Here is a 27527-nt window from a genome sequence, read left to right as displayed (position 1 = left end):
GAAAAATCGTGAAGAAGAAGACAAACAGCTAAAAGGCATAGTGTTAAACAGGGGAAGGAAATGATGTTTATATATAGAATGGTGTTAATCTTTAGAGAGAAGAGGGGTTACCTCCCTGTTGCCAGGTGAGATTTCTGGAACGAGCTCTGCCCTGCAGTTCCTTATCAAAGGAGCGTGACCCCTCAGGGGAAGACTTTTTTAAGGAGTAGTTTGAAAATGCACTTCAGCTTTCAATTGCTTGAAAGAAGAAAAACTTTCTGTGCTGATGCACGAGAAAGTTTTTGCCAAAATACGCTCTTGCCACGTGGGCTTGATTACTTCAGATGTTGAGTCACTAAGCTGATGAAGCACGCTGTGACCACGTGTCTTAATTTCTTGCTTTTGAGGCTTATCAGTGAAAATTCTGAGAAACAAAGTGGTGTAACATCTTTAAAGGTGACCTGAAGATCCGTAAGTACTCCTCGAGCGTTGCTGGGTCTCCATAGAGGTTATCTAGCTCTAGACAGCTGTTTCACAGCAAGAAGACTGCTTTGCATTGATTTGCTTTCTTGAAGAACTACATCTTAACAATTGCAATCTTTTGTGTGTTTAGTTAGCAGACGTGAACGGGGTGATTGAAGAAGAGTTCACCATGGCACGGCTCTACATCAGTAAGATGAAATCTGAGGTAAAATCTCTTGTGAACCGCAGCAAGCAGTTGGAGAGTGTCCAGATAGACTCCAACAGGAAGATGAACGCCAGCGAGAGGGAGCTAGCAGCTTGCCAGCTCCTCATCTCACAAGTATGTTTGTTCCTTCCTTGTCCCTTTGAAGTCAGGTTTGATGACTTTCTCAGCCTCCTTCTCTATGAAATGTGTGAGCAAAGAGTGAAAGATGATAACACAGGGAGTAGAGTGGTGTTTTTCTTTTCTGTGCTTTTTCCTCACTTCTCTTTTTCCTCCACCTGAATGTTTTTTCAGCATATTCTGTGGTAAGATCATATCCTCCTTGTTGTAATCTCAATGTTTTCTATGGCATAATACTGAAAATACTCCTTGGAGTGATTTCCTCGGCATGTATTTGTATCTTGTACCTTCTCTTTAAGAGCAACCCAAGAAAGGAAGTGGTGATTATTTGGTTCACTAGCAAAACATTCCGAGTCCCCAGTATCTGGACTACTAACATGCTTATGTATTGCTGCCTAACTATCTGTTAAATAATACTTTATGGAAAACATAACCATGTAAGTTAGAAATCCAGATGGTAGGAGGGCTTCACAGTAGGTGGCATGTTACAAGCAGTGATGCATGCTGCAGCGTTCTGCAGAGAGGGAGGGGGGTAACTGCTTTAACCTACTTAACTTCTTTGATCAATGCACACGTGAAGTGGAGAGATGATTTGGGTTTACTCTATTTCATTTGCCACCCGCTAGTCTAAGAAAGCCTCAAGCAGGGATGATCTCTTGTCCTGCAATAGAATTTCTGTATTAAGTTCTGCAGTAATAGCTGTAGCTGTAAGCATGCTTCTCAGGGAGGCTAGAGTCCTAAAGATACTGGCTGTCCAAAAATATTAAATAAAATCTACAATTTTTATGCTGTCTTAAAGTACACTGTGAGCTGGCATAACCACTAAAGGAAGTCATCCTTCCATCCTATGCTGCTCCCTTTCCTTGGGAACTTGTATCAGTAAAGCAGATGAAGATTTGATACACAAAGCAGCTGTATGCATGCTTCTGTTGGCAAAAGAGGAGCAAGTGCATTGAGCTGGAAATAAATGACTTGGCCATGGGTTGGTGGGATGGCTTCTTTCAGTCATGGTGTTGGCTTATGCTGACCAGTGAAAGTGTAAGTGGGAGGCAGCCTGACTGCCTATTTGGGGCTGATATTTTTTCCCTCTTAGGCTGTAGTCTGTGCAGAAAAAAATTCTTTAGTAAGAAGTCATTTAAAATTTCTGTACACATATTTTTACGGGGGGGGGGGGGGGGGTTTCCACTGCTTTTTCTAATGATATGCTCACCCTTCCCCTGCTCCTTTGGATCCTTATGTTGATAGTTTCATTCTGGTGGTGGTGTTGGGGGTGTTACTGGTGAGTTGTCAGCATCTGGAGTTCTTTTCCAAGAAGAATATGATATTTATGTTAATGACTTCTTCTCTAGGAAAGAGGAGCATTTGAGAATGCTCCTCACTCTAGGATCCACTTGGGGTCATTTTTGTTTGCTAGTATGCTGTCTCACCATGCTCTTTTCTTCACTGGTCTGCAGCTCTATGTTACAACTAGATTTATTATATGTGATGCCTTTTATATAAGTCAGATACTATTTCTTTGTTCGGTTACCCCTAAACTAGTTTTGTCTAGCTCCAGGTCTGCATTTCCTTAACTGACTGTTGATGAGTTGTTTATAGACATGGGGTCTCCAGTGCCAAGCCTGTGCCCCATCTCTTATCATCCCATGCCTGTACTCTTCAATGTTGCATCCTTTATCTCCATTTCTGAAGGTCTTTGTTATCATACTAGGGCTGTATTTCTCTATACTATGTTGTTATGTTAGCCATAAAAAAAGTAAAAACAAATTAGCCATAGCCACCTGGTCAATTAGGAAAAAACCTGTTACAGCTAAACCAAGTAAAACAAAGCTGCAGGCATGTGAATAAACAATCAGATAGAGCAAGCCTGACAAGCCTCAGGCCTGAGGCCTTGCAAGCTCCGTTTAAAGCTTATGGTGTGTTACGAGCAATAGCAATCCTGTATTACAGGGCTGCGCAGTTTCTGTGTTAAGCTGACCCGTGCTGCTGTGTACTGTACCAAGAGGCTCCATTCGGGAGTCCAAACACCCGGAAGCAAGCGTGGAATGACTGTTTCTTGTCAGCTTTAGAAGTCTACTGGAGCACTTGCTGCCAAAAGCAGGCAATTTAGGCATGTACCCCTCCCTTCTTGGAGGGCTCAGTGCTAGTAGGGTCTGAACTGTTTTAATTCCTACTAAGGATTACACCTCTCCAAGTCTGATATTTAGTGCATGGAAGCAACACTGACTCAAAGGTCTCAACCTCTCTCTGCTGACGTGAATTTTAAGAACAATGAGCCACAAATCCTTCAGTGGTGTTATTAAGAGGCTGTAATAATTCCCTGACAGAATCTTAATTTAACCCCCAAATTAGAAAATTCTCTGTTTGGTTTCTGATGTTTTTAATATGTCATTCCCTTACCTCTATTTAAACAAAAGCCTTTCTAGTTCAAAAGGGTGTTAACAAACAGTTCATCAGGATAGCCGATGACAGCTGATAGCTTATGCAGGTTGAGGCACCTAGGAAGCCGCTTCAGAACTTATTCCAGCCCAGTGTCCACTTGGTTTTAGAATGCTCCTGGGGCTCATTTAACACTAAATTTCCAGTGGCATTATGGAATTATCACTTCTGCTGTTCAGTGTATGTCTTGGACTATTGTGACCTTTAAAAAATTTAGGCTGTTTTGATCTGTTACCTTTTTATCTGATTTTTTGTTTTGTTTTGTTTCTGTATTGTGTCCTAGTCATCAGCTCTTTCCATTTTTCTTTCTTTATGTAAGATGGCACCTGAATTTTTAGATAACAAGGTGTGGTACTTGTATCTCACTACTGTTCCCCATGTTTTTAAAGCATGAAGCAAAGATCAAGTCCCTTACAGACTACATGCAAAATATGGAGCAGAAGAGAAGGCAGCTGGAAGAATCACAGGACTCTCTCAATGAAGAACTTGCCAAATTACGTGCTCAAGGTGCGGTGTTGAGTCTCGTCTTTTACCAACTGTATCTTCGAAAATTCTACGTAGAACCAGGGGTCATTTATCCAATTCACCAGGGATTGCTCTGTTTGACTTTCCGTCCTGTTCTCCTCCTTTATGATAAACATACCCTAATGTCATAGAAATATGATTTAACAGACAGGATTTTAGTTCATTTAGCTAACTCTAAATGTTACAGTGCACAGATAGAAGACCTGATTATTCAAGTCGTGATTAGACATTGAACTATTTCCTTTGTAGTCCTAGAACATTTTTTTGTTTGTTTGTTTTGGGGGGGGTTGTTTGTTTGTTTTGGGGGTGGTTGTTTGTTTTGTTTTGTTTGTAGTGAAATCATGAAATTGCAATTCAGAATATTCATCACACTGCATGTATTTGTAGTTTACACTTGAGATAAAAACAGGATTAACCCTTTCAGCCTAGTCTATTCACAGAATCCAGAAAACCGTAACTTTTCAAAAGAATCGAAAACTATGCGACAAGCTTCACTTTATGCTGTAATGCTATGAGAAATATAAACACGAAAGAGCTGGCAAAACAGCATCAAACATCTCAAAAGCAATTTTTCTAGTATTAAGCCCTGTTTACAATGTGACCTAGTAGCTTTCACATTATTCCAGACTTCTTGCACAAGGGTTCCTCTCCGGCTCCAGGAGCAGCAAGTGGTGATGGAACTTGTTTAAGCATCTCCTGCATGAGTTCTGAGAGGCTTTTTTATTCCATCTCCTGATCTTCCTGTTTGTAAGGAATGATCTGGCTTTGGAGGTCACTGTTTCCCAGCAGAAGGCAAAAGGAGACAAGGAGAATTGCTATAAGTAGGGTTATGAGGAGACGAGCAGATTGGAAAGGTGCTGGGTGGATTGAAAAAAGTGAGCTGATAGTAAAGGAAAAGGTTTTGGATGTAGGATTCTGCAAAACTATGGCTGTTTCTGTTCCTCCAAAGCTGCTTGCCCCTGCCCACTGAAAAAGAAGGAACTTTTTATTTAATTTTTTTTTTTTTTTGGAATGTCTTGATGTAGAATGTTCTAGAGCTGTTTGGTTAATTCTCAGCTCTCTTAAACTGTAAACAGAAAAAATGCATGAAGTCAGCTTCAAGGATAAGGAGAAGGAACATCTGACCCGGCTTCAGGATGCAGAGGAAATGAAGGTAGTATTGCATGTTGCAATTTTAGAGTGCATCTCATGGTGAGACTGTTCATTAAGCTGATGATTAGGGTGTAATTTTGTCTTCCTGTACACATGTTGTGCCCTTTTAAAAACATTTCCAGACTTGGTCAGAACTGCCAACTTCTATTAGAAAATCTGACCTCGTGTAATTGATTGACCTTCCCAATTTGAAATTAGAGAACTTGCTACTGTTGGTGGTGGTGGCCAGATTATGGAAGAAGAGAGGAAATTATAGCCAGACTATCTGAGGTGATTGTGTCTTCTGAGAACAGTTTGTAAACTGAGCCAACCTCAAAGAGTGAAGAGGTTCAGTGGTGTGTGCACTTAATCAAAGATGTTTGGGTTCCTTGAATCGCCACGAACAGAGAACCAAAATAAAATACCCAGTATATTACATCCACATTAGGGAACAGTTTCTTTATGTATGATTGAAAAATGATATTGTTTCACCTCTGCAATTTTATGCCAGTGGAACTCTGCTGACGTTAATTAGTTAAAAGTATTGAATTTGGGACATCTTGGTTAATGCAATTTAGGTACTAAAATTTAATAAAAAAAGAGGCCAGACTGTTCCCAGATTTTTTGGTGAGGACTTTGACTATCTCCTCCTAGAAATAATAATGAAATATAAACCTTCTTTCTGATATTTTTTTTCCTGTAGAATGTGAGGAAGAAATATTAGGCAATAATATGTGAGTTGTGTTTCTGATGAGAATACAATTGCATAAGAGGGAAAATAAAACTTTACAAGAGAGTGATAGAGATTTGTCATCTTAAGAAGTCTTTTTCTCCAATATAAGAAGCCAAAGCTATTAAAACAGCTGTGGATTTATCACAGTTGTGGCGAAAAAGTAAAATCTTCTAATAGCAATCTAAAGAGATGTGTGTTCTTCCTACTATTTGAGTTATTCCTAGTCTTAGAAGTGAAGTAACAAGGCTGTGGATAAGTCATTCTCTGGGGGATTTTTTTGTTTTTTGTTTTGGACTTTACTTATGTGTACAGATAAACCGGTGACAAGTTTTTCTTTTTGGTGAATAAACAGGTGGAATAGAGGAGACTGGTAAGAACAGTTTAATTCTTGACATGCTAAGACCACTGATTTTTGCATGCTGTAGTTTTTGCAAGAAATCAAACCTAGGAATTGGTCTACTTATATTGCTTAAAAATTGCATCTGAATCAAATGCTTATTTGAGTAGATGCCCCAGTTTTGTAATCATAAAAGATGCACCAAGCAGATTCATGATTTAACCTGATTTGATTTTGAACTTCATTCAGATCCAAAAAGTCAGGTTAGTTTAGCTGATATGTAAAGAGAAAGGTTAGCTATGAGTTACTTGAGTTCTGTTTCATGTATGGCTTTGTTTTTTGTAATCTGCAGAAGGCACTGGAGCAGCAGATGGAGAGTCACAGGGAAGCCCATCAGAAGCAGCTGTCCAGACTGAGAGATGAAATTGAAGAGAAGCAGAAAATAATTGATGAAATCAGAGAGTATGTTTATTTGCTTTGTCTCTTTCTCTGTGCCTTCACTCTTCTGTGATGCTGTAGGACTGTTCTTTTTGGTTGGTTTTGTTTGTTTTTAATTAATATCTCTATATTTCAGAGTTTTACAGACACTAGTATCCTTACACTCAACAGCCAACCCTCTATTTTGCACTATGGATTAAAGTGCCTAGTTCTTTATTGTGGAGCTATTACAGGTCTGTAAAATTACGGATATGAAGAAAGAATAATATTATATCTACAGGTTGATAGATAATAGAATCTCTGAGGAAAATAGATCTAAAAAACATAAAGGTTTTGAGGGTCCTGTCACAGACTTTCTGGAGAGTCTGGGTTACTCAAATGTATCCTGTTTTCTCACCTTAGTGTGTGATCTTGACCTGGAAATGTATTTCTGTTAATCAGGTACCCCAAAATGTCTTCGAGCGAACTCTGTTATTAGCTCAGTACTCTTGTAACTCTCTTGCCAGACTTGCTATGTAGAATGTTTGGAAAACTGAGATCTTTACTCCTATATTCTTAGGGTTTTTTTTAAGTGTTTGTCAAATCTAAGCAATTCCAATTCTTTCATCATATTTATAGCGTGGTTGACCTCTAATAGAGGGAAATGAGAAACATGAGGAAGCAGGATGGAACAATTGCAAGAACAGTTTGTGCCCTTTAAGACAGAAGAAACAAGGGAGGAGAATATACAGATGACTGTATTCAATTACCTAATGTTTTTTTTAAAAAGTTATTGCTCCTCAGATTCTTTATGCTTAATTTCTTTCAGAAATGTTCAGTGGGGAGTTATAGCTTTACTTTCTTTTTTTAACCCAGTTCTGTATATGAAGATTTACCTATGCTTGTTAGTGATGTTCAGGACTGAGTTGTATTGACTTTCATCCTTTTGCATTCTAGTATGAATCAGAAGCTGCAACTGGAACAAGAGAAATTGACTGCTGATTATGATAAATTAAAAATTGAGGACCAGGAAAGAGAAATGAAATTAGAAAAGCTCATGTAAGTCAACAGTTTTCTCATCTGGTGTCCTTGAATATAATGTCTTTTAATATGTCCACAGGAGATGGCCTAGTGAGAAGCATTTGTATCAAAATATTCACACTGAAGATATCATTTTGTTAAAATGTCACCATGCACTGTTAATAAATCCTTACCAATTACTCCATATGGTTACATCATAGGCTTATTTACTGGTAGATTTGGTAGCTGCTGAAAGATATATAGATGTGTATGTATATGTATGTATTTAAGAGCTCCAATTTTATGAAATGTTATAGCAATTCATCAATCCTCTGTTCCTTATTGCATAATAAAACCAAAAAAGAAAAAAGGTATTTATGTTTCTAATAAGCTAGATGTGTGAGGAAAATGCCTTTCCTGGAAACGAGAGAGAAAATTTCATATGTGGTCATAAATGCTTGCCAAAATGGAGGTGGTGGCTCAGCTGTTTGTTATGAGAAAGCTGCATATCAGTGGACAGTCAAAGGAATAATTAGATGTGCAAAGAGAGGTACAATTTGCTCAAATCAGCAGATGTACTCAAATGTTGGTTGATGTTCTTCTGTCTCATGAGACTTTCATACTTTTGATTTGTGTTTAATATTGTGATCTTTGTAGATTGCTGAATGATAAAAGGGAACAAGCAAGAGAAGATCTCAAGGGGCTGGAGGAAACTGTGGTATGTCTTAATTACAAGTTATTGAGCTCCACCCTCACCCCCCCCCCCCCCCCCCCCCCGTCCCCGGTCTTCGTCACTGATATATTGCCAAAACACATTTGTCTGTGTTCAAGAAAATGACCAGTTTAGAATAGTCTAAATTTGTGCATTTTATGAAATTATTAAATTGAACCTCAGAATTTAAGATTAAATATTACTAAAATCTCACCTAAATATTGTTGCCCCCTGTGAATTAAGCTATCACTATTAAATCTACTGGCACTATTTGTTCTGCAGTCCTTGTTCTTTTAACTTACCTGGAGAAGCCAGTGTACTGAATACAATGTAGCTACAATGACCTGATATATACCTATCTCTAATATGACCAGTGTAATGGCTTATAAAGGAATATAATACTGTGCTGGCAGTTTTAAAAGCCTACTCTTTTTGATGGATGACTTCAGTCTTAATTGTTGCTGCACAGTCTTGTTGGAAGCTACATTTCTCTCTGTCCATAAAATATACAAGCTTTCTCAAAGGTCTCAAAAATTAGTCAAGAATATAGCTGTTTATTTATCTATTTGTGCTAGCATAATGTGCTAAATTCATGTGTTGATGCTTGAACCTGTGGAAAAAAACTATGAAAATTGATTTTTCTCCTACCCCTTATGCATTTCCTGTTGTACAGGAAAACTTCAGTCAAAAATTAGATTACCAGTGTTAGTTTAGAACACACACTGAAAACTGAATGGTGAGTTATGTTTTGTACCTGCATTTACTTCATTAGTATGAGAGGAAAAATTGTCTTTATTAAACCTTAATTTTTAGTAATAGAACTTCATTTTTGAATAACTATACCTGTTAGTATAAGACATACTGATTAAGTATGCAAAATATGTTTGTGAACCCAAAAACAGCCTTTTCTCCTCTGTACAATACTTCAAAAAATTAGGCTTATAGTGGCCTCAGGGTCAGTAGGAGTTCAGCACTTATAAAAATCTGATTATTTTTATTCTGAAGCTGAACAGTTCTGGTCCTTTCAGCTCTGGCTGCTGATAGCTTCCCCAGAAATAAGCCCTCTTTAAACAAATTCCTGTGAGGGAGAGATTTAACTAGCCTTCTGAAGTGAGCAGTATTCTTCAGCTGCTCACATAGCTTGTGCGTTCTAAAGACTTTCTTTTTGCCCTGTGCACTGAATGAGTAAGGCAACTAGAAAGCAGAGTTAGGCAGTATGATATAGTCACTTTGCAGAAACCCAGATTTCTTTTTTTTTTTAAAAAAAAAACTTTTAAATAAAGATCTTTTGAACTATCTTATGTTCAAAATTTTATTCACTTTGTTAGTGTTTTAATAATTACTGAAACAGGAAGTCTAGGCAAAGTGGTGGCTCACCCAACACACTTGTCTAGGGAGGTATCAGCCTCCTGTAGGATTTGTGTGTCTTTTGGATTATCCTTGTGAGAAGGACAAGAGGAAGAATAGTTTCTGTGGAGCCACAAGTGCCGATCTTGCTTTGACCTGTCCTCTTCCCACTACTGGGCTGGTGAGGTAAGGGACTGTCCTTGGATTCCTCTCCTGAAGGAAAACCAAGGGGGCCCATGGCAGGGAGTTGGGTTAGGAGATCTGCTTGGGCAGCACATCTGAACCTGAGCGCTCTGGGAGGCTCTGCTCGTATGAGAATGGCCCCCAGGACATCTTCTGAATGCAGAGTCTTTTGTAAATAAATAAGCTTAAATAAGCTGTGCTTATAATGCGTGGTTTCTCATCATTTTGTACTCCATGAACGAAGCTGCTCTGCTGTTCCTATCGCGGTACTGTCTCTTTTTTGATCAGTTTTCCTTTTGAGAGATAAAGATAAAAAACAGGCTTGTAGTCCTGGTGGTGCTTATTGAGTGATTGATTTAAATTCCTGTGTGTGAGTAGATAAGAATAAAATGGAAAAGCTGAGGTTGCTCTCACAAACTCGAGGAAGATGGTTCTGTTCAGTATGGCATCTACGAAATACGGGATTAGAGCGAACCGTTTAACCAAATGGTTTCCTTTCCTGCAAATGATTCAGCATTTTTCTGTCCTTTTCAGTGTGTAGGTGGAGGGTTCCTACTTCTTGTAACATACCCCCAGTGTGGAATAAGGAGGTTATTTTGCTGAGCCTGAGAGGTAGATAAAACTAAAGCTATGAAAGCGTGTGTTTCTCCCAAAACTTGAAAAGTACTTCAACATCCTCAGTAGCTACGGATGAGCCTGCAGGCCTGGTCAATGAAATTGCCATCCAGTGAATCCAAAGCTTTTTCACTTTGCTGGATATGCATAACCACAGCTGATTTACAAGATGTCAGCTTTCTGCTGTTGTTGTTTCTCCTCACCCCAAAATACAGTGGATGCATTTCCAGAAGTAGGTTTGTTGTTGGTAAAATAGCTTATGATGATACCCTGGAAAGTATGGGAGGTGGTCTGTGAGGAAGAGTGTGTGCTAGCGCACAGGTAAGGTAGCTGCTCTCCCAGCTCATGCTTGTTGGAGCCATAGTACAGCGTGGTGGTCTCCTGTGCTGTTGTGGAAGCTTCTGCTGACGTGGAAGTGCACGTAGGAAGTACAGTATAGAGGACACTGTTTTGCAGTGATGGTTTCTGCTGGTCTTGGGAAGGTGAACAGTATGCCTGTTATGTCTGAGCTTGTAATTTGGGTCAGCAGTTTTAGCAGCTTTTCTGCAAACTGGTTAACTGTAGGCTGCCTGAACAGCCAACGCATACACATAAGTAGACATGTACGTGCAGGTACACTTCTATAAGTAAATCACATTAAAGTCATAATATCTACTCAAGTCTGAAGAGAAGTTTTACCCCAGAGCATCTCCTATGCCTTATTATTGTTTTGTGGTTTTTTTCTACTTTTGATTCCAGGCAAGAGAACTTCAGACCCTCCACAACCTACGCAAACTGTTTGTTCAAGACCTCACTACTCGAGTTAAAAAAGTAAGTTTGAATTTCACTTGAATTTCATTTTAACAGAATATACTGGTTTGAACTAGGGTTTTATGCTTTTTTGCCGCCTTTTCATGATTCACCAGAAGCCCTTAGTCCTTGTTGTGCAAAATGAGATACTGTCTTTTTCAGTAATAGTGAATAATAAGATGAAGACTGTTTTGATGTTTATCCAGGCTTTAGCTCTTGTTTGGTCCTAATTTGTTAAGGAAAAGCCTTAGTAATTAAGTGGAATGGTCTGATCCAATTCAGTTCAGTTGCTGAATTCTGAGAGATGGTATAATGGATACCAGCAGTCATTCAGTATGCACCAGAAACTTGCACTAACATATACTACCCTGAATGCTGCGCCTACTCAGCGTTTTCCTGGGCAAAATTGTTATTTGGCCTACCTGTGAGACAATCTCTGAGCAAAACGTGCTCTTTCTCAGCAGACTTTCATGTATTTTTAACTGTTGAGGAAGAGGCAAAAGTTGCATAAACACTGAAAGACTTCGCAACGCTTTTCAGTTCTTTAGCGTGGCTTTTGTGAAGAGTTTTTTGTACTTTCTATGTAAATTGTTGAAACCCCCTACTTGGTTTAATAATCCAGAACCAAAAAAAAAAACCCCCTAGGACTGTCATGACTCGGGGTCAGAGTCATGCAGGGCGGCGGTACCACTAACTAGCAGTTGCTTGCCTCGGTACTAGGCACTCCATACTTGCTCCGTAAGGAGCCAGTGCTGGAGCTCGTACGGCCCCGTGGTGGGAGTGGGACTGAGGTAGCACGGGCTGCAGGATCATGGAGCGCCGGGCTGGAGCCTGATGGATGTAACAGGAGACTGGCAGGTAGGAGCCAAGGGAGCGGAGCTGCGATCTGGAGATGTCGGTAGCAGACAGGTGTACTCCAGCTGGAAAATCTATGATTTTCCTGTTCAGGGTCCCCACCTAATTATTCTGTAAGAAAGTTTATTTCTAGGTAGAGGAGAATGTGGCTCTTTACATATGAAATCAACAGGTAAAATAAATTCTCTTTAATTTGGGATTCTAGAAAACTTTTCTGCCTTTGGGAAGCTTAAAATTGCAAAATGTCTGAGCTTCTGGTTGTGTTTCTGCGTGGCTTTACTTAGTTCTGGAACTTTCTGCCTGTGCAGAGTGTTGAACTTGACAGTGACGATGGAGGTGGAAGCGCTGCGCAGAAGCAGAAAATTTCCTTTCTTGAGAACAACCTGGAACAACTTACAAAGGTTCACAAACAGGTAGGGGCTCAGTTTTCTTCCTTCTACTGCCTATTTACTGTTAAGTAAAAAGCCATTGTGCCTTTTTGTTGATTTTAATAATGATTGCTTCTGAAAATTCAGCCACAGGAACATCTTTTACTGGATCACTGTTCCATAGTATGACAAATTACCTCTTATTTTAATTCATATTTTTGTATGTTCAAGAGGATAATTCTTGAAAGTGACCTGTAGTTATTGTCTGAGGAAACGGTACCTACAGTTCCCAACTAAAATTACTAGTGTTAAGAGCTGGTGTCAGAGGTGCTCTTCCCACTAGCCCTACTTCACATGAATGTGTTAAATTACTGTTATTTTTTCTCTAGGAAAATAGGTTCTAGGAGTTTTGACAACTGCTAGTGTATTGGTGTAATGCATAAAATACAGAACAAAATGTTTGTTATTGTGTTATGTGCTGATTCCTGGTTTTAGATGCATTGTAATATCCCCAGTTTTGACTCCTGGTCTAAAGCAGCTTAGAGGTACCCTGGGAGTCAGTAGAGCAATCAGCAGAATATGAAAGCAAAGAAATAAATGTTCTCTGTGCAGCATAAGGGCTGGTACCCTCCAGGAACACTGAGGTTGGCCTGTTCCAGGCATGTTCCTCTTCTTCTCCTCCCCTGTTTCTTATAGCTTCTGTTTCCTTTGAAATTTTGCGGCTTAGAGCAACCAAGGGCCGTAGAGAGCCTTTCACCTTATATACCGACCTAACAAGTGGGAGGTGGAGGGGATGTGTGGTAGGTAAGCATTTTGGATATAGGTTCAGGAAAGTGCCGTACTCTCTGCTTACTGAAAATGTGTATATATCAATGGTGTGCGCATGTATTTGGGCAGTACCTCATTAGATAAAACTGGACTGGATTGCTTCTTCCGCTAAGTAAATTTCCTCCCCCCAGTGAGATGTTAATATTTTTGAACTGTCCCACATTATCCGATGCAGCGTACAAAGTAGTAAAAGATGCTTCTGATTTCATTTTTGAATGGTGACATAACGTTCTCCATTACAGTTTTTGAAGTTGTTATTAGCAAGATACAGTGGTCTCCGAGTTCTGTTTTTTTTATTCCGGTAGAAGTGAGAAAAAAAGCAAGCACTTTCAGACTATGGCAGGTGTCCGTTAAGGTTCAGTATTTTAATATTCCTGGTTAACAGATGGTTTGAAGACCTTGTTTCTAAATGTGGAAATCAAGACTTGTTAATAATGTTTTTCTTTTTTCCATTTTACTTCTTTTGCACTCAGTTCATGCTTCTTTTTTTTCTTAGCTGTTTGGATGTGTTTGTTGTCCCCCCCCTGCAATATGGACTTTTATAGCTCTCATTAGCATATATTTACTCAAAAACAATTAGGAGTCTATGTCTCATAAGAAACTGAGATGATAAAAAGATATCAGACTTGATCTGAATATGATGTTCTGCCAAATAGTTATGATTTGAAATAAGAGCAGGATGGTAAGTGTTCAACTCTTCCAGAATCAGCATACTGTGACATTTTTTTAGTTTTGTTTTTGCTTTTCTTCTGGCACTCTGCCTGGCCTAGCAGATGTAAAACACTTAGATTGTCAAACAATGTGTGAATGTTGTTATGTGCTGTTGTTTTACTCCATTACTAATAAGGTAGCTAAACCACTTTCTTCCTTTCACTCCAGAAAGGGAGAATCACTTCCTTGAAAAAGTTATCTCCTACCTTTTAGTAGCAATATCATCTGTTCAGTACAGATTGTACTAGATTTTTCCAAATGAAATTCTGTTTGCCTGAGGATTTTAAATTTATCAAAAAATCAGTCTTCCCTTTTGGCTATTGCTGAAGGTAATGTTATTCTGACAATTGGTAGACTTTACTTAGGTTCAGATTTAAGGTTCATAAAATTCAGAGTTGCATAAGAGAGATTACGTACTTGCAAAATGCTGGATGCTTCTGCATTCTGAAAAAATGCAAGGTTTGTGCTGTGGCTCTTGGAATTTGGAGAAGTTGATATTGTAGTAGTGCTCTTCGGCAGCAGGGTGTTTGTCCTGGGGCCCTCACCCTTCAGGATAAGATGTGTGAAATTTTACTTAATGGAATAAACTTTCTCTCATTCTTTGATCTTCCTGTAGGATTTAATTTGAATATTGTACCTCAGCTGGACAAATAAATGACATGGTTAAAAGTAAATCACCCTGACAGGCTTTTTACAGTCATTTCTGGGAAAAAAAAAATTGTTTCTTTCATTTGTAGTAAATGCCCACAAGCAATGAAAAGGAATAGTGACATGTTCTGCCTCCCCATGGTAAGAGGGCTTTCTCATAGTTTCTCACAGGCTGTTTTTGAAATTTGTTTCCTGCAGTTGGTACGTGATAATGCAGATCTTCGTTGTGAGCTTCCTAAACTGGAAAAACGACTTAGAGCTACGGCAGAGAGAGTTAAGGCCCTGGAGAGTGCACTGAAGGAGGCCAAGGAGAATGCCATGCGAGATCGCAAGCGGTACCAGCAGGAGGTAGATCGCATTAAGGAGGCTGTAAGAGCCAAAAACATGGCACGGAGAGCACACTCTGCTCAAATTGGTAAGGACATAGAGCTAAAGGGTTACTGGTTGCTCACATACTTCACGGTTGGCCTGTTTGCTCATTTTTTTTTAAATGAAGAGTGCTTTGAAAGCAGCTGTTCAGGGCAAACCACTGGACATCCCTCTCCTCTGGCGTACAAGAATCTTCAAAACCTTAATGTTTTAATAGACTATGCCCCGCCTAAAGTTTGAAGCCCCTCTGCTATTTAACTTGGTGAATAAATGGCATAATTGGTCTTGTGTGCCCTTCTAATGACCTGAAAACTTGTCTCTTCAAATTAGTCTCTGACCTTTCTTCCTTCCCCCATCACACACTGATTGGCTATTCTTTCTTTCCTTGCCTTTCTGGCCCTTGTATCTATCTCTCTTCCTGCTTACTGCTCCCCATGCTTTAATTTGGGTGGCGTAATTGTATTTTCCTGTATAACTCAGATGCTTGGTATATCTGACGGTGTAGTGCAAGTTGAATGTGTGCATACATTCAGTGTTTAAGGTAGAGTTTTTCAGGTTTTCTATTGAGGCAGTAGAAGAACTATGTTTTGGATGGTGATGTTTTCGTACTGGCACCTTAAAACCTGAGAGAGAACTGGGCAGTGCACAATGTTTCCTGCCTTATGCTATCCCTCCTGGAAGGCCATCAGCAGCTTTCTCAGCTTCTTCTGGAGTGATATAAATAGTCATGGGAGGAAATAGGACATAGAAAATACATGACTGATTACCAAATGAGTCATTACGCCCCTGTGTTATATAGTCAGTCCATCATCTTTGTAGAGGAAGAATGCATGAGATGGTGCATGAGAGCCACCAACAGCAAATGGATGTATTTGCTGGCCAGGGCGAGGGAATGTTATGTTCCGCGCACAGTGCCGTTTCTGGAAACAGTGGGCTTTGTACTAGAGGAGAAGGTGAGGTACAAATTTTCTTTGAAAGCTAAATATCTTGTTTTGTTTCCCACTTTTATTCTGCAGCCAAGCCCATCCGCCCTGGTCATTACCCGGCGTCTTCTCCAACGGCTGTTCATGCCATCCGAGGGGGAGGGATGTCAAACTCCAGCTACTATCACAGCACTAAATAAACAAGAAGTAAGACCAAAGTAACTTGTTCATCTGTTTTCCAGTGACCACCTAGTTTTCTTATATTTCAGTCTCGCTTTTAGAAGACCCAATTTCTTTTGTAGTTTTAGTGGGATTCTTTCTTGTTGACAGCTTAGCTGGGAAAATTAGTAGTTTGAATACCTTGTTAGAAAGAATATTTTGCAGACTGCTGATGAGACTTCATTTTCATGACTCTTATCACTTCGGACTTGCTTAATAAACTGAAATGCTATTGCAAATCTGTACTGAAATTTGCGCATAGAGGTGTGAAACTTGCACATAGAGGTATTCTTAAGAGATTGCTTCTGAAACTATTCTTTTCAACTTTTACATAACATGAATATGTTTCCTTGTTTATGATATTCCCTAAGAGATTAGGGAATTCTAGTAAATCCAGTACAAGGCAGTAGCTCTATCTAGTCAAAGAGTCACCAGCCACTTCTGTGCCAATGCAGGAGCTGCCTATGGCAGACTGTATCTGCAAAGTTCTGAGGATTTCTCCTGGGCCTGTTTCAAAATGAAAAGCATTAGAAGTTCAAATCTTCATGGTTTCAGAGTGAGATATTACTTGAGAGATGGAACCACACAGTAGACATGTTTCTTCACAAGCGTGTGCATACCTTGGAGGACTTCCTGTAAGTGACATTTTGTACAAACAGGCAGTGGTCATACTGAGGAAAACAGGACAGTTTTGTTTCCATTTGCTGCATCATACCCTTCTGTGAAGGCCTCTTTTGTGCTTTTCTGCAGAGCTTTTTGATCCTGGGGTAAAATGGAAGGAAGTGAAGTAAGGTAATCTGCTTCTTGATGAAGCCAAAGCTAACCCATGGCAAGATGAAGATGGCATTAGTTCCTGGCAACTGGCAAACAGCATCTTGGAGAGCTGTTTTGTTTAATCTGCACCTATTCTTTAGTAACTTTTTTTTTTTTAAATGGTGCAATTAATGTAGCTTGAACACTTGTAGTTGCAGTAACCGGAAGGGAAAGCATCATGGCTGTGGACCACTGTCTTGGGCACAATCTGCAGTTTACCTCCGGGAAGGCAAAGACAATCGTAAATGCAGGCCTTCATATTGAGACTAGCACTATGGGGGAGGTAATGGATGGCTGATTTTAGTGTGGAATAGGAAATAGGTTTTCTTGTTTCTTTAACAATGTCAGTGAAATATTTTGAGGATTTCCACTTCTACTTGGAACATCTGAAGCTTTTTTTTTTTTTTTGCTGAAACTTTCTTAATAGCTCGTTTCTCTGAAAAACTTTAAAAGAAATTCTGCAAATTACGCATTTTCACTTTCATTAGTACTCTGAAGTTTTTCTGTACTGTCACTTATGGCACAAACTGGAAAGAAAAAGAAAAGACACTTTTACAGGTGAGCTGGTTTTCTACACAGCCATAGGGTATGTAAAAACTCAGGATATTTGGTAGACTTGCTTCCCTGCAGCTGTCCTGCCAAGTAAGCTTTCATGCTTCCCCCCCCCGCCCCGATATGATTCTACCTCTGACTTGTACGTGGCTCTTCCTAAATTCTCCCAGTTTTAACATCGTGCCCCCCCCCCCCACACACACACACCAGTTGAGGCCAGAAGTCCGTAAGGCATTTTACCTTTTTGCCCTCGAGTGTGGGACAGGCGCAGCCATGAGGGCCCAGCAGGGAGAGCCACAGGGCAAGCGAGGGGGGCTTCTGCCCCCGGCTTCTCCCTCGGCCCTCCCCGGCAGCCTCATGAGCGCCCACCCGCCTGCCCGTGAAGCACAGGCCGGCAGCAGCCGTGCCGGCTAGGGCTGGCAGCAGCACTGAGCGCTCCAGATTTGAGTGTCAGAACTTGGCAAACTTTACTTTTGCTTCTTTTGCTTGGTACTCTTATTCAACTCTCTTCTGCTAAAAATGTAATTTTACTTTAATTGCAGGGGGCCTGAGGCTTTCTGTTTTCCCCTAAACCAAAATCTCATCCTGAAAAGATGAGCAGCATATTCCAATGAGACTGCTTCACCTGTCCCCCCATAGATTTCTTTAAATGCTTATTATTTCTGAGATATTTTACCTCTGTTATCTGCCTTGCTACAGCATACTAAGAGTTCGACGCTAGTTAGCAAGTGGCTGTGAAAAGCAGCCAGTGGACTGCTAAGTTCTCCCTCCCAGTTTGGCTTTTTTCTCCTCCCAAGGATTAATTCTGTTTTATGACTCTTTTCTGATAGTATGTGGTTTCCTCTAGGCATTCAGCATTCTTGGGTATTTTTTCTTTTTCTTTTTTGAGAATGTTTCATGCCATGCATGCATGCAAACCATCCATCATGTCACATTCAAGCTTTCATTGTGCAGTGTGGATTGTTTCTGTTGACTATTTTCCTTGAGCCCTGTAGCTACAAGCAATGTATTTTTCCTGTGGATGAATTAGAGTAAGCCTTTGCTGAGTGATTTTGTGCATTAGTTCATTCTTAACTGAAGCTTGCTTTTTGGTCTCATAGGCAAGGTAACCTGTGTCGATCTACTTCATTGCATTCTCACCTCTATGAAAGAGCAAAGGGAAAGGAGTACAGTAAAGGCATGTAAACTATTTCCAAACATATAATAACTGCTCTTTGGAGAAAAGCTGCTACCTGCCTCATCTGTTTGTGCCTTTAAGACACCATCTACTATAAAAGTAAAACCATCAGAATCAAACAGGCCACACATTAGGTGTAGGCATGTGTCAAGCAAACAACTGTAGATCTTTAATAAGATTTATTAACAAAACAGATAAAACTAAAACCAGATGGGCATAAAACAAGATAGGACTTAGGATGCCAATAAAGGGCAATCAGAAGACATACGTCTCTCGAATGGTTTCAGGTGCAGAGCATTATATTTGAGGACAGTGGACGATAAGCAGATTCAGATACCTCTTGGAGCATGTTGCTGACCAGTTCAGAGATGAAGGGGGGGGAGGAGAAAGAAGGAAGATCCTTGAAGAAACTGGCCAAACTTAGGGATTGATGGTTTCTGAGAAAATTGGGGAAAAATTATGAAAGACAAATGAAAGCATGACAGGTTGGAACGAAGCCATTCAAAAAAAAAAAAAAAAAGTGTATATGGGTAGAGTGGGAAATGACTGGAAATGGTGGCTTTTAAGAGCAAAGTCTCCATGTCTCCTAGGGAAGCTGCTAAAATGTCAGCTGCCATGTAAATCAGTGAGTCATATTGAAACATCCCCAGTCTGTTAATCAAAATTTTCCCACTTGAATTCCCAGGTGATAAGGCAAGTGTGTTTTGCTCTTCAGCAAAAGTTGTAGCTTGTGTTGGCTTTGGTTTTTTAATTGATCATAACGTTCCTCTCTTGCTTTCATCAGTCAGATGAACAGCTTATTTCATTTCTCCCTGGAAACCTTCAGAGAAGTACTGTTGCTGGCAATGGTGACAATGGGTGTAAGGTGTATATATGTATTTCTTTGATAAAGAAGTCATTTAAGACACTAATCACTGCCCATTCTTAATTTATTATCTTCTTCAATGGATCTTTCTAGATTTGTGCAAAAATCTATACGTCAGCTGAGGTGAAAAACTAATTATAAAGCCTAAGATATGGTTCTCTGAGGTAGCAATGGCAGCATGTAATTTAGAATTAAAGAAAGTTAATTCTCAAACAGTTTGGTCCTTCTGTTAAGGAGATTGTTTACAAATTGCAAATATTTGGCTGCCAAATGATTTTGGGCCTATCATAGTGATCTGAATTTTGAGCTTTTTGGATAAAAGCCCAGGGACCTTAGTAAGAGTGTTAGTAAACATATTACTTTTGCAGGGCAACTTTTATACAGATTATTTTCATAACATAGTTGACTGGTATTACACCACATTCTTTTGAACAAGAACTTGAGGAAGAAGAAGAACAGAACTTTCCTCTACATTCATTTAACAGCAGTAAAATAAAAATGGGATTTCTAGGTAAATGTTTGCTGTCAGGTAACATATCCTATCTCTGGAATGAAAAAATTATGCTATGATGAGAAATTTATGCTAAGTTCATTCATCATTTCACAGTAAACATGATGGCCACTTACTGCTGTTAGACTGGTTGGTGATGACCAGTCAGCAGACTCTACCCCATCAGTAACAGCCAGTATTGCTTTTGCTGTTGACTAAGGTCACTGGTGAAATTTCTTCTGCAAACCTGTGCAAGCCTACAAAGCTAAGCTGGACCAGGTTCAGACTGCCCAGTTGTCGCCGTATTGCCTAGGTGCAGTGTGCGTGCAGTAAGAAGGTGCCGTGTGCAGTGCACGTGCAGTAAGATGATGATTTCTACCCCAGAGAACTTGGCATTCGATGAATAAGAGCAGTAGACAGGAAGGAAATAAATGCAGCCATTAATAAAATATGGTCATAAAATTGTAAATTGCTGGTAGTTGGTTAAACACAAGTCTCAGTAGGCCAAGGAGTGTCTGTAAATCTCCAAGAGAGAATTATTCACTCCGTCCACATTGCAGAAATTTTCACGAATACAGCTGCAATGAAATTTTTACCTGAGGTATTTACTAAAACTAGATACTCTGAAATTATGAAAAAGGGAGTTTACATTGGTGCAGCTAACAGGACAACTGCTGCAGTACAAGTCGTGTTTGACATGGGTTGTGGTATACTTCTGTGAGAAGATGGCACTAGTATTGCTACAACACTGTAGCTGAATTTATGCCAGGGTTTCGTGAAGACTGCCTTGGGGATTTGAAATGTGTATTTCTGTAACACAGTTCTGAGTCAGCTCTCGTAATTCAGTCTATTCTGTTTTAATAAAAATAGTTGAAATATATTTTAGTGTAACTTTTTAATGAGTTTTTGAAATTTGTGGAGAGAATTACACTAACAATATTTTAAAGAACAATTCTCCTGAATTCTGCATAGCTGCAAATCCCATAATGTAGATGAATGTGTTTCTCTGCTGATTAACTAGAGAACTGAGTTATATACTGTCATATTGGTGGGACATAAAATATTTGGGAATAGTTTTGATATGTAACTAAACACAACACAGGTTTCAAAAAGGTTAATATTAAGGGTTTTCTTCGAATAACATTTGAAAAAAAACAAAGCAAAAGCTACAGTATGTATTTGTCTTTAGTCAGACAAAACAAATCATTTTTACTTTCTGCTTCTCCTGTTACCTCACAAAGTTTAGGTCAAAAAGTGCACAGAATTATCAAAATCACTATGTGATCTGGTTTCATATGATATTTTTAATAAATTATTAAAAACTATAGTAGTAATAAGTTTTAGAAATGTAAATAAGCGTAAATGTAGGGTCTGAGAACTTGAATGTCCCAGTGTGCTAGTTAGTAACTGCCAGATTGTAGTGAATAAGGAGGAAAAGCGGATTAAGCGGCACAAATCTATGTTGAATTATTTTCATGCTTAAAATACGTGGTCAGATTTGTGTTAGTATAAATCAGTTCATTTTGAACTTGCCTTTACATTCATAAAATGACCTGCTCAGAATTCCCCATCTAGAGGACACACTCCTGCTTGTCACTTTGCTAACGGAGGGGTGAGCCACAGCGGTGCCGTCCTTCTGCAGCCCCTGATTTAAGAGACTTTCTCCAGGCTCCCCCTGCCCCCCTCGCCCCCACCCATGCACCAGAGGGACACTAACAGCTCCGGGGCAGCTGACTGTGAAGAAAGAAGACAAAGTATGGATGATACCGTTAAACACTTGAGACGCTTTGTCAGAGAGCGCTTCAGGTGCTTTATCCAAACTTACAGGTTTGCTGTGTCCATCTTTGCAACACCTTTCTAAACTCCTGAGCTGCAGCCTGCGGGATGCTCTCCTGCTATTGATATACCTGTAAGCAAACCAACACGCTGGGCGCACTGCGTGGAAACATTGGAGACACAGACCAAGAGCAGACTTAGAAAACCAAATATGCTGATGATGTGTTTGCACCCATGTTTCACATCTCAGGGAAGCTTATCTGCCTATCTTGTCCTTTTAATACTTGCTCAGACTTGTCTGATACTTTATTTTGAAAGAGAACAAAAGAATTGAAATGAAGATATGCTAACAATAGCATTAATGCTCCGTCGTGGTCTGCTGAAATTATTAAAGCTACTTTCACTGGGATCTGTATGCATGAAATAAATACACTATGCAAGCAGGCTCTTCTCCGTATGCATTCCTCTATCCTAAAGTCTCCGATATGTTCGCAGCACCTCCCCATCCTTGAGCAAGATGAATATCTCTATCTAATCTAGCCAGGCTACAGTTAAGCTAGTCAATAAGAGACATGAATTGGAAACCGTCCTAGTTTCCTTAGAGATGTTAATGAGGATGACAACTAGGGGATAACTACAAATCCCAGCATTAATTCAGGGTAAACTTAAAAAAACAAAACAAAATAGTGCACCGATTTTATTTTTTTAACTTGATTCTGAGTGTTAACAAGTTTTGTTTTATCTAATCATACAAGAAAATGAAAACGTTTAATAGGGCAAAACTTTGCTATTTTTGTAATGCTGATTTTGTATTAGCTAATTAAACTAGTTTTAAGAAAAATACTAAGCAAATTCAAAGTTACTTATATGTTACAGAATCACAGAATATAGTTGAGGTTGGAAAGGACCTCTGGAGATGGTCTATGTTGCTTTCCATGTGACTAATAAGAAATGTGTAGTTAAAATATTTTTTAGAAGTGTTTTTCAATGTTTTATAATCAACTTTAAATCACTTTTGTACTTGGTAAACTACCTTGAACTTTGCTTCTGGAAGGAATTATCTTAGTGGGGAAGATGTCTGTATAATATGAATACAGAGATAGATATTGGCACCTCAGGAAAGCACCTCTCTGTCAGGAAACATATGGAACAGAAGGATTGCTTTGGGTTTGTGGATTTTGTTGGTTTTTTTTTCTTTATTATTATTCCTTTCATCTTATATGTTTGAAATGTATTCAAACTCAAATGCAGTTATGTTCCTTATACATATTTTATATGTAATGTTATTTAGAGCTGTTTATTGTTGCATATCCCTTTGTGAATATGCATGCACATTTAGTTGTCAGCATATCCTTGTGCCTCCCCATGAAGAGAAAAATCCTATTAAAAGAATATAGTGATAGTTGGGGTGAGGGGGTGGCGGGAGAAGCTAGACTTCTAGATAGTGTGTGAGGATGTATTTAGAGAAGCCATAATGCTATTTTACTGGTGGTAAAGAATGAATTTCATCAAGCTAATTGTTTCATTGTGACTGCCAATTTGTGGGCTGGTAACTTTAAAGATAAATCTGACACAATTTTCCTCTGAGACTTGGCAACAGAGACCCTGATTTCATGTCAGGGTCATGAAAACATTAAAAATGTGCTACACTTGAATCTAGTTTCGCTGCTGTTATTGTAGCTATTTAGCTGCTTCATATCAAGTTTCTGTGAAGTATAGGTATTTATTTGCCTTGTTGCATATCTGCTTTGTAATCTAAAACATCCACTAATTATTATTACTTTCTTGCTCTCTTTTGACAGGTCAATTCCACTTAGCATGTTAAGAACTGTCATTAAGTCACTAGTTTGTTTTTTCCTCTTCAACCTGATCCACGTTCTATTCATCATGCGCTTCCTACAGCCATCAGCAGTGCACTGGTCCCAGATACTCTGAGCTTCGTAGGATCTCCAGGTGTACAGAAGTGCTCAGCTCAACTCTTCGACAAATACTTGTACAATGTATTTAACATAACCATCTAAGTAACGATAGGAAGTCTGCCATCCAGAATATTTCACTGACTGCATTTGACTCTTGGCGCTGGTTAGGTTGGGGCTTCTACACTCAGATTGATGCTTTTCGAAGTACTCTGTTGCATCTGTAAATCCCAACTTCTGGCATCAAAGAATTAATTATTCAATGACCAAGTGCCATCAAAGGCAGGTGATTGTGCTCTGTCATGACTGATTTACTGTATAATATACATATTATTTTATATTTTTAGGGGATGAAAACGTGCTGCTATATGGTTTAATTTTACTGCTTACATTTTTGGAAGTAAATTTCCCCAAAGAACCATTTGTAATATCCTGGTAAAATCTTTGGACTGTATAAAATAACCTCTATTGCAGTACCTGGTAAAGATCAAATGGGATGCAGAGAAATCTGTTAGTATAGATCTAGGTTTTTGAAGTTTGGTAGTTACATGAATATATCTGTGTGACCTATCTTAAAATTAAGATCTGAGCTGCTTGTAGTTCTCCCTGCGGTGGTGGTTTTTCCTGGAATGTGATGGCTAGCCATGTGTTCGTAAGCATTGCTCTTGAAATTTTGAAAGCTTTCAGAATGCTGCAGAAATCTTGCCCCGAAAAGCTGACAGACATCCCCTCCTTTTCCCTTCCCGCATGCCTTCGGCAAGCCCTGATCTGTTCACACTGGAATTCAGGTGCAGGAGTGAACAGTCCGAGACCCTACCTTAAAAGAAATTATGTATAGAGGGTCCAAAAGGAGGTGAGGGTTATATACTCAAGCTGTCCTTTGCAGACCAAGTTTAGGAATATATGTGTTAAGAAATGAACAGCATATTGCAAGGGGAAAAGAATGTATTTATTGCTTGCATATTGTCAAGTTATAATATGCAGGTTGTCTTATGGATAGTATACTTACGCTCACTGAGTAAATGATGAAACCACTTGCCTTTCTTGGATCTCTTTAGTGCTAGATATAAAGTTTCCATCTTCTCAGCAAGGGGGCACTGGAATCATTCTGGGAGAAGTTAGGCTGGCAGGCTGAAGTTACTGCCCTAACGTGTGCCTACCGCTTGTGTGTCACACATACATATCCTCATCTTCAAATGTGCATATTATGCAATGTCATGTCTTAAAGAAGTGTGGATTTTAGGAAGGTTACAGCCGAGTATATCCCCCTAGCCTTGTTTGGCAGCTGTTTGCTCTTATTTAATTTGAGATTAATATTTTTTATTTCTGAACGTGTCTATCTCTTAGACATAAAAGTATTTAATCTTTAATTTAATTGAAATCTTTTGATAGATTGTGAATTGACTTTGGATTTTTTTCTACTGAAATTATTTAAGAGCTCTCAGTTGTTGCCAAGGAAGTTAGAATTAATTTAACTTTTTTTTTTTAACATTGCACTATTTTGGGGAGCATTTTGCTAAAAATATTTAACAAAGTTGCAAATTTGCATGTATTTAATTTATTTTGTATCTTCTGAAGTTTTATATTTTTCTTTATGTGCATGTGCACTGCCAGAAAAATGAACTGTGAACTTGCCATATGCAATCTTTAACAAAATTGCTAATTCAGAACTAGTCTGTACTCTCCTATCAGCTGTTCATGGCTGAAATTTCTATTATGAGCTAAATAATTATCCTCTTGTTTTGGTTCTAAAACAGTTATCTTAAGGAACACCAAACTGTTACTGTCAAAGACTTTGTATTGTTTTCTTGTACAATGAAAATACAAGACTATAAACTTTTGTTCTGTAAGCTAAATTCAAAGTTTATTATAGAATTGCATTTTAAATGCAGCATTAGCTTAAAAAATTTCATGAGTTCCCCATATCATCATCATTAACATCTGACAGTTCAGACAGTTATCCTGAGCTTGAGGAATAAGTTAGCTTTGACATTTCTTAGTTGCGCTAGTGCTGATCAGCCAGTCAGTTCATCTAGCCAAAACAGTGTAAGTTTCTCCAAGCTAACTTTGAGATCAAGACTGCAAGAGAACTTTCTGTGACTGAAATGTTGAAAAGATTTGTTATGCTGAAGTGCTCAAAGGAACACAGAAGATATTTACTAAATTGGAAATAACTTTCAATTACACTTATTCTCCTTATAGATTTTTATTTTACAAGCCTATTTTAACTAGGCAGTTTAAGTTTGTATTGCATAATATATATTCAACTTTTCTACCATTTTTAAGTCTTGCACATTTATATGTAGAAATAAAAACCAAACATCTGCTCTGCAGAGTTCAAAACCTGTCTTGCTATTTTCCACTACTTGATGCTATCTTAATTTTTCTTTCTTCATTCTTTGAATGTTCTCTTATATTTATTCTAGACTTAATTTTAAAATTGTGATTTATAGTGCAAATTAAATTACACATCTAAAGTCATGCATGGGACATATTTTGTTGGAAACACTGTTCACGAATGGAAAACTTACTTAAGATGAAGCTAAAATGTATATTGTTCTCTTTGCTAATAATTAACAACTATTTCCTGCTCACTTGAGCTTCTTTTATTGAATTAGTTCAAATATCTTGTGTTTGTCCTTGAATTCATATTTCATTGACTTTTCTTTAAAGCAAGGGTTTTTTTTAAAACCTGGAAAGATCTTGGCTGACATATTTTTAAGTTTGTACTTTACTTAACAAGGGTGAGAGTGGATTATCCTGAATACATTAAAAATTAAAAAATAAATCACAGACTTTACTACAGTAACTTCTGCCTACAGAACCTTTTAAATAACTCTTAAAGTTCATTTTATAAAGCCTAATGAATTAAGGTTCACATTTGCCTGGAAAAAATGATAAATAAGGCTTGGAAATAAATGCTTGGAAGTTATTTTTAGCTTAAAATTTAATTTGAATAAGTCAGAAGTTAAACCAAATGGTTGCGCAGGTCCCAAATGAACAGGCCTAGCCAGATTTCTGTTATTGGAGAGCATGAGGTTTAGAGGAGAAAGACCTTGTGAAAATGAAGAAGATATCAATTATAAGTTAAAGGGAATTAAAAAAATAAATAGGATAATCTTCATCTGCCCTTGCTTTGATGTTCACCTTTAATGCGACTGTATGAATTGAAAAATGCATTGGACAACATCTGCTATACAGGATGGAACACCACTCCACAAGTTTGTGTCTTGCTCTCACAATCTTGTCAATTTGAAACACTTTTCATTGTGGGAGAAGTATGGGGGTTGAAGCATTCTGTAGAATTATACATGTCTAGTTTGTAAAGTGTGTAATGTGTACTGCAGATGTGTATTCTCTGGGCTCTATGTATCTTTACAGTAGCGTTCATTTTAGGAAAAAATAAATTGTGGACACGTTTTGGTGGTAACAAGGGGAAATTTTTTGCCATTGCATCAAATGATGCTGAAATGTATTAAACTCTTACTAGCAGATCTGAACCCTTCTTCCCCCATCCCTTGGAGATAAGTCTTTTATCTCCGTTCTGAAGTTCTATCAAAGACGGATGGATACACTGGCAGACTGCATGATGTATCATTTGAAAACTGTTACAGTGGAAAATAAAATTGAACTAAACTTTCTTGTGTGCATGTTTGTGACTGCCAGATGGGCAAGAGGGGGTCGGATACCGATGGAGAGAGACACTCGGGTTCATGAGGGGTTAAACAGGACAGATTCAGTAGAGGACTTGCACTCCAAGCTGCACAGGGAGCCTCGGGAGCTGTGCGGAGGGGTTGCTGATGGGAGGCTGCTGGAGGCACTGCTCGGATGCCCAGGTGGGACTCGACTCGTATCCTAAGGGCCCCTTAAATGTGCTAGAACTATTTCCGTACCTCAGCTGTGCTAACCTTGAGACGCTACTGTCCGGGAAGCAGCTAGACGTTGTTGACAGAATGGAATACGCAGGCCTGGCCCTGAGGGGAACGGG

The 27527-nt window shown here is 38.9% G+C and overlaps 1 protein-coding gene across 1 annotated transcript in view; it reads left to right on the top strand.

Annotated features, from left to right (window-relative positions):
- The window catches only part of KIF5C (kinesin family member 5C), a 95082-nt gene extending 67903 nt beyond the window's left edge, over window positions 1–27179 (top strand). The window contains exons 16-26 of the mRNA XM_026097578.2: window positions 593–781; window positions 3610–3727; window positions 4822–4898; window positions 6299–6408; window positions 7321–7422; window positions 8041–8101; window positions 10979–11050; window positions 12193–12297; window positions 14638–14854; window positions 15825–15938; window positions 23426–27179. Of these exons, the coding sequence (XP_025953363.2) occupies window positions 593–781; window positions 3610–3727; window positions 4822–4898; window positions 6299–6408; window positions 7321–7422; window positions 8041–8101; window positions 10979–11050; window positions 12193–12297; window positions 14638–14854; window positions 15825–15931 (1158 nt within the window). The 3' untranslated portion in view covers window positions 15932–15938; window positions 23426–27179. The remainder of the gene's footprint in view (window positions 1–592; window positions 782–3609; window positions 3728–4821; window positions 4899–6298; window positions 6409–7320; window positions 7423–8040; window positions 8102–10978; window positions 11051–12192; window positions 12298–14637; window positions 14855–15824; window positions 15939–23425) is intronic.
- Window positions 27180–27527: the final 348 nt, after the last annotated feature.

The sequence above is a fragment of the Dromaius novaehollandiae genome, chromosome 7 (genome assembly GCF_036370855.1).
Source record: "Dromaius novaehollandiae isolate bDroNov1 chromosome 7, bDroNov1.hap1, whole genome shotgun sequence".
Taxonomy (NCBI): Eukaryota; Metazoa; Chordata; class Aves; order Casuariiformes; family Dromaiidae; genus Dromaius; species Dromaius novaehollandiae.
Note: the sequence above shows the minus strand (reverse complement) of the source record. Positions and strands in the feature narration are given on the sequence as shown.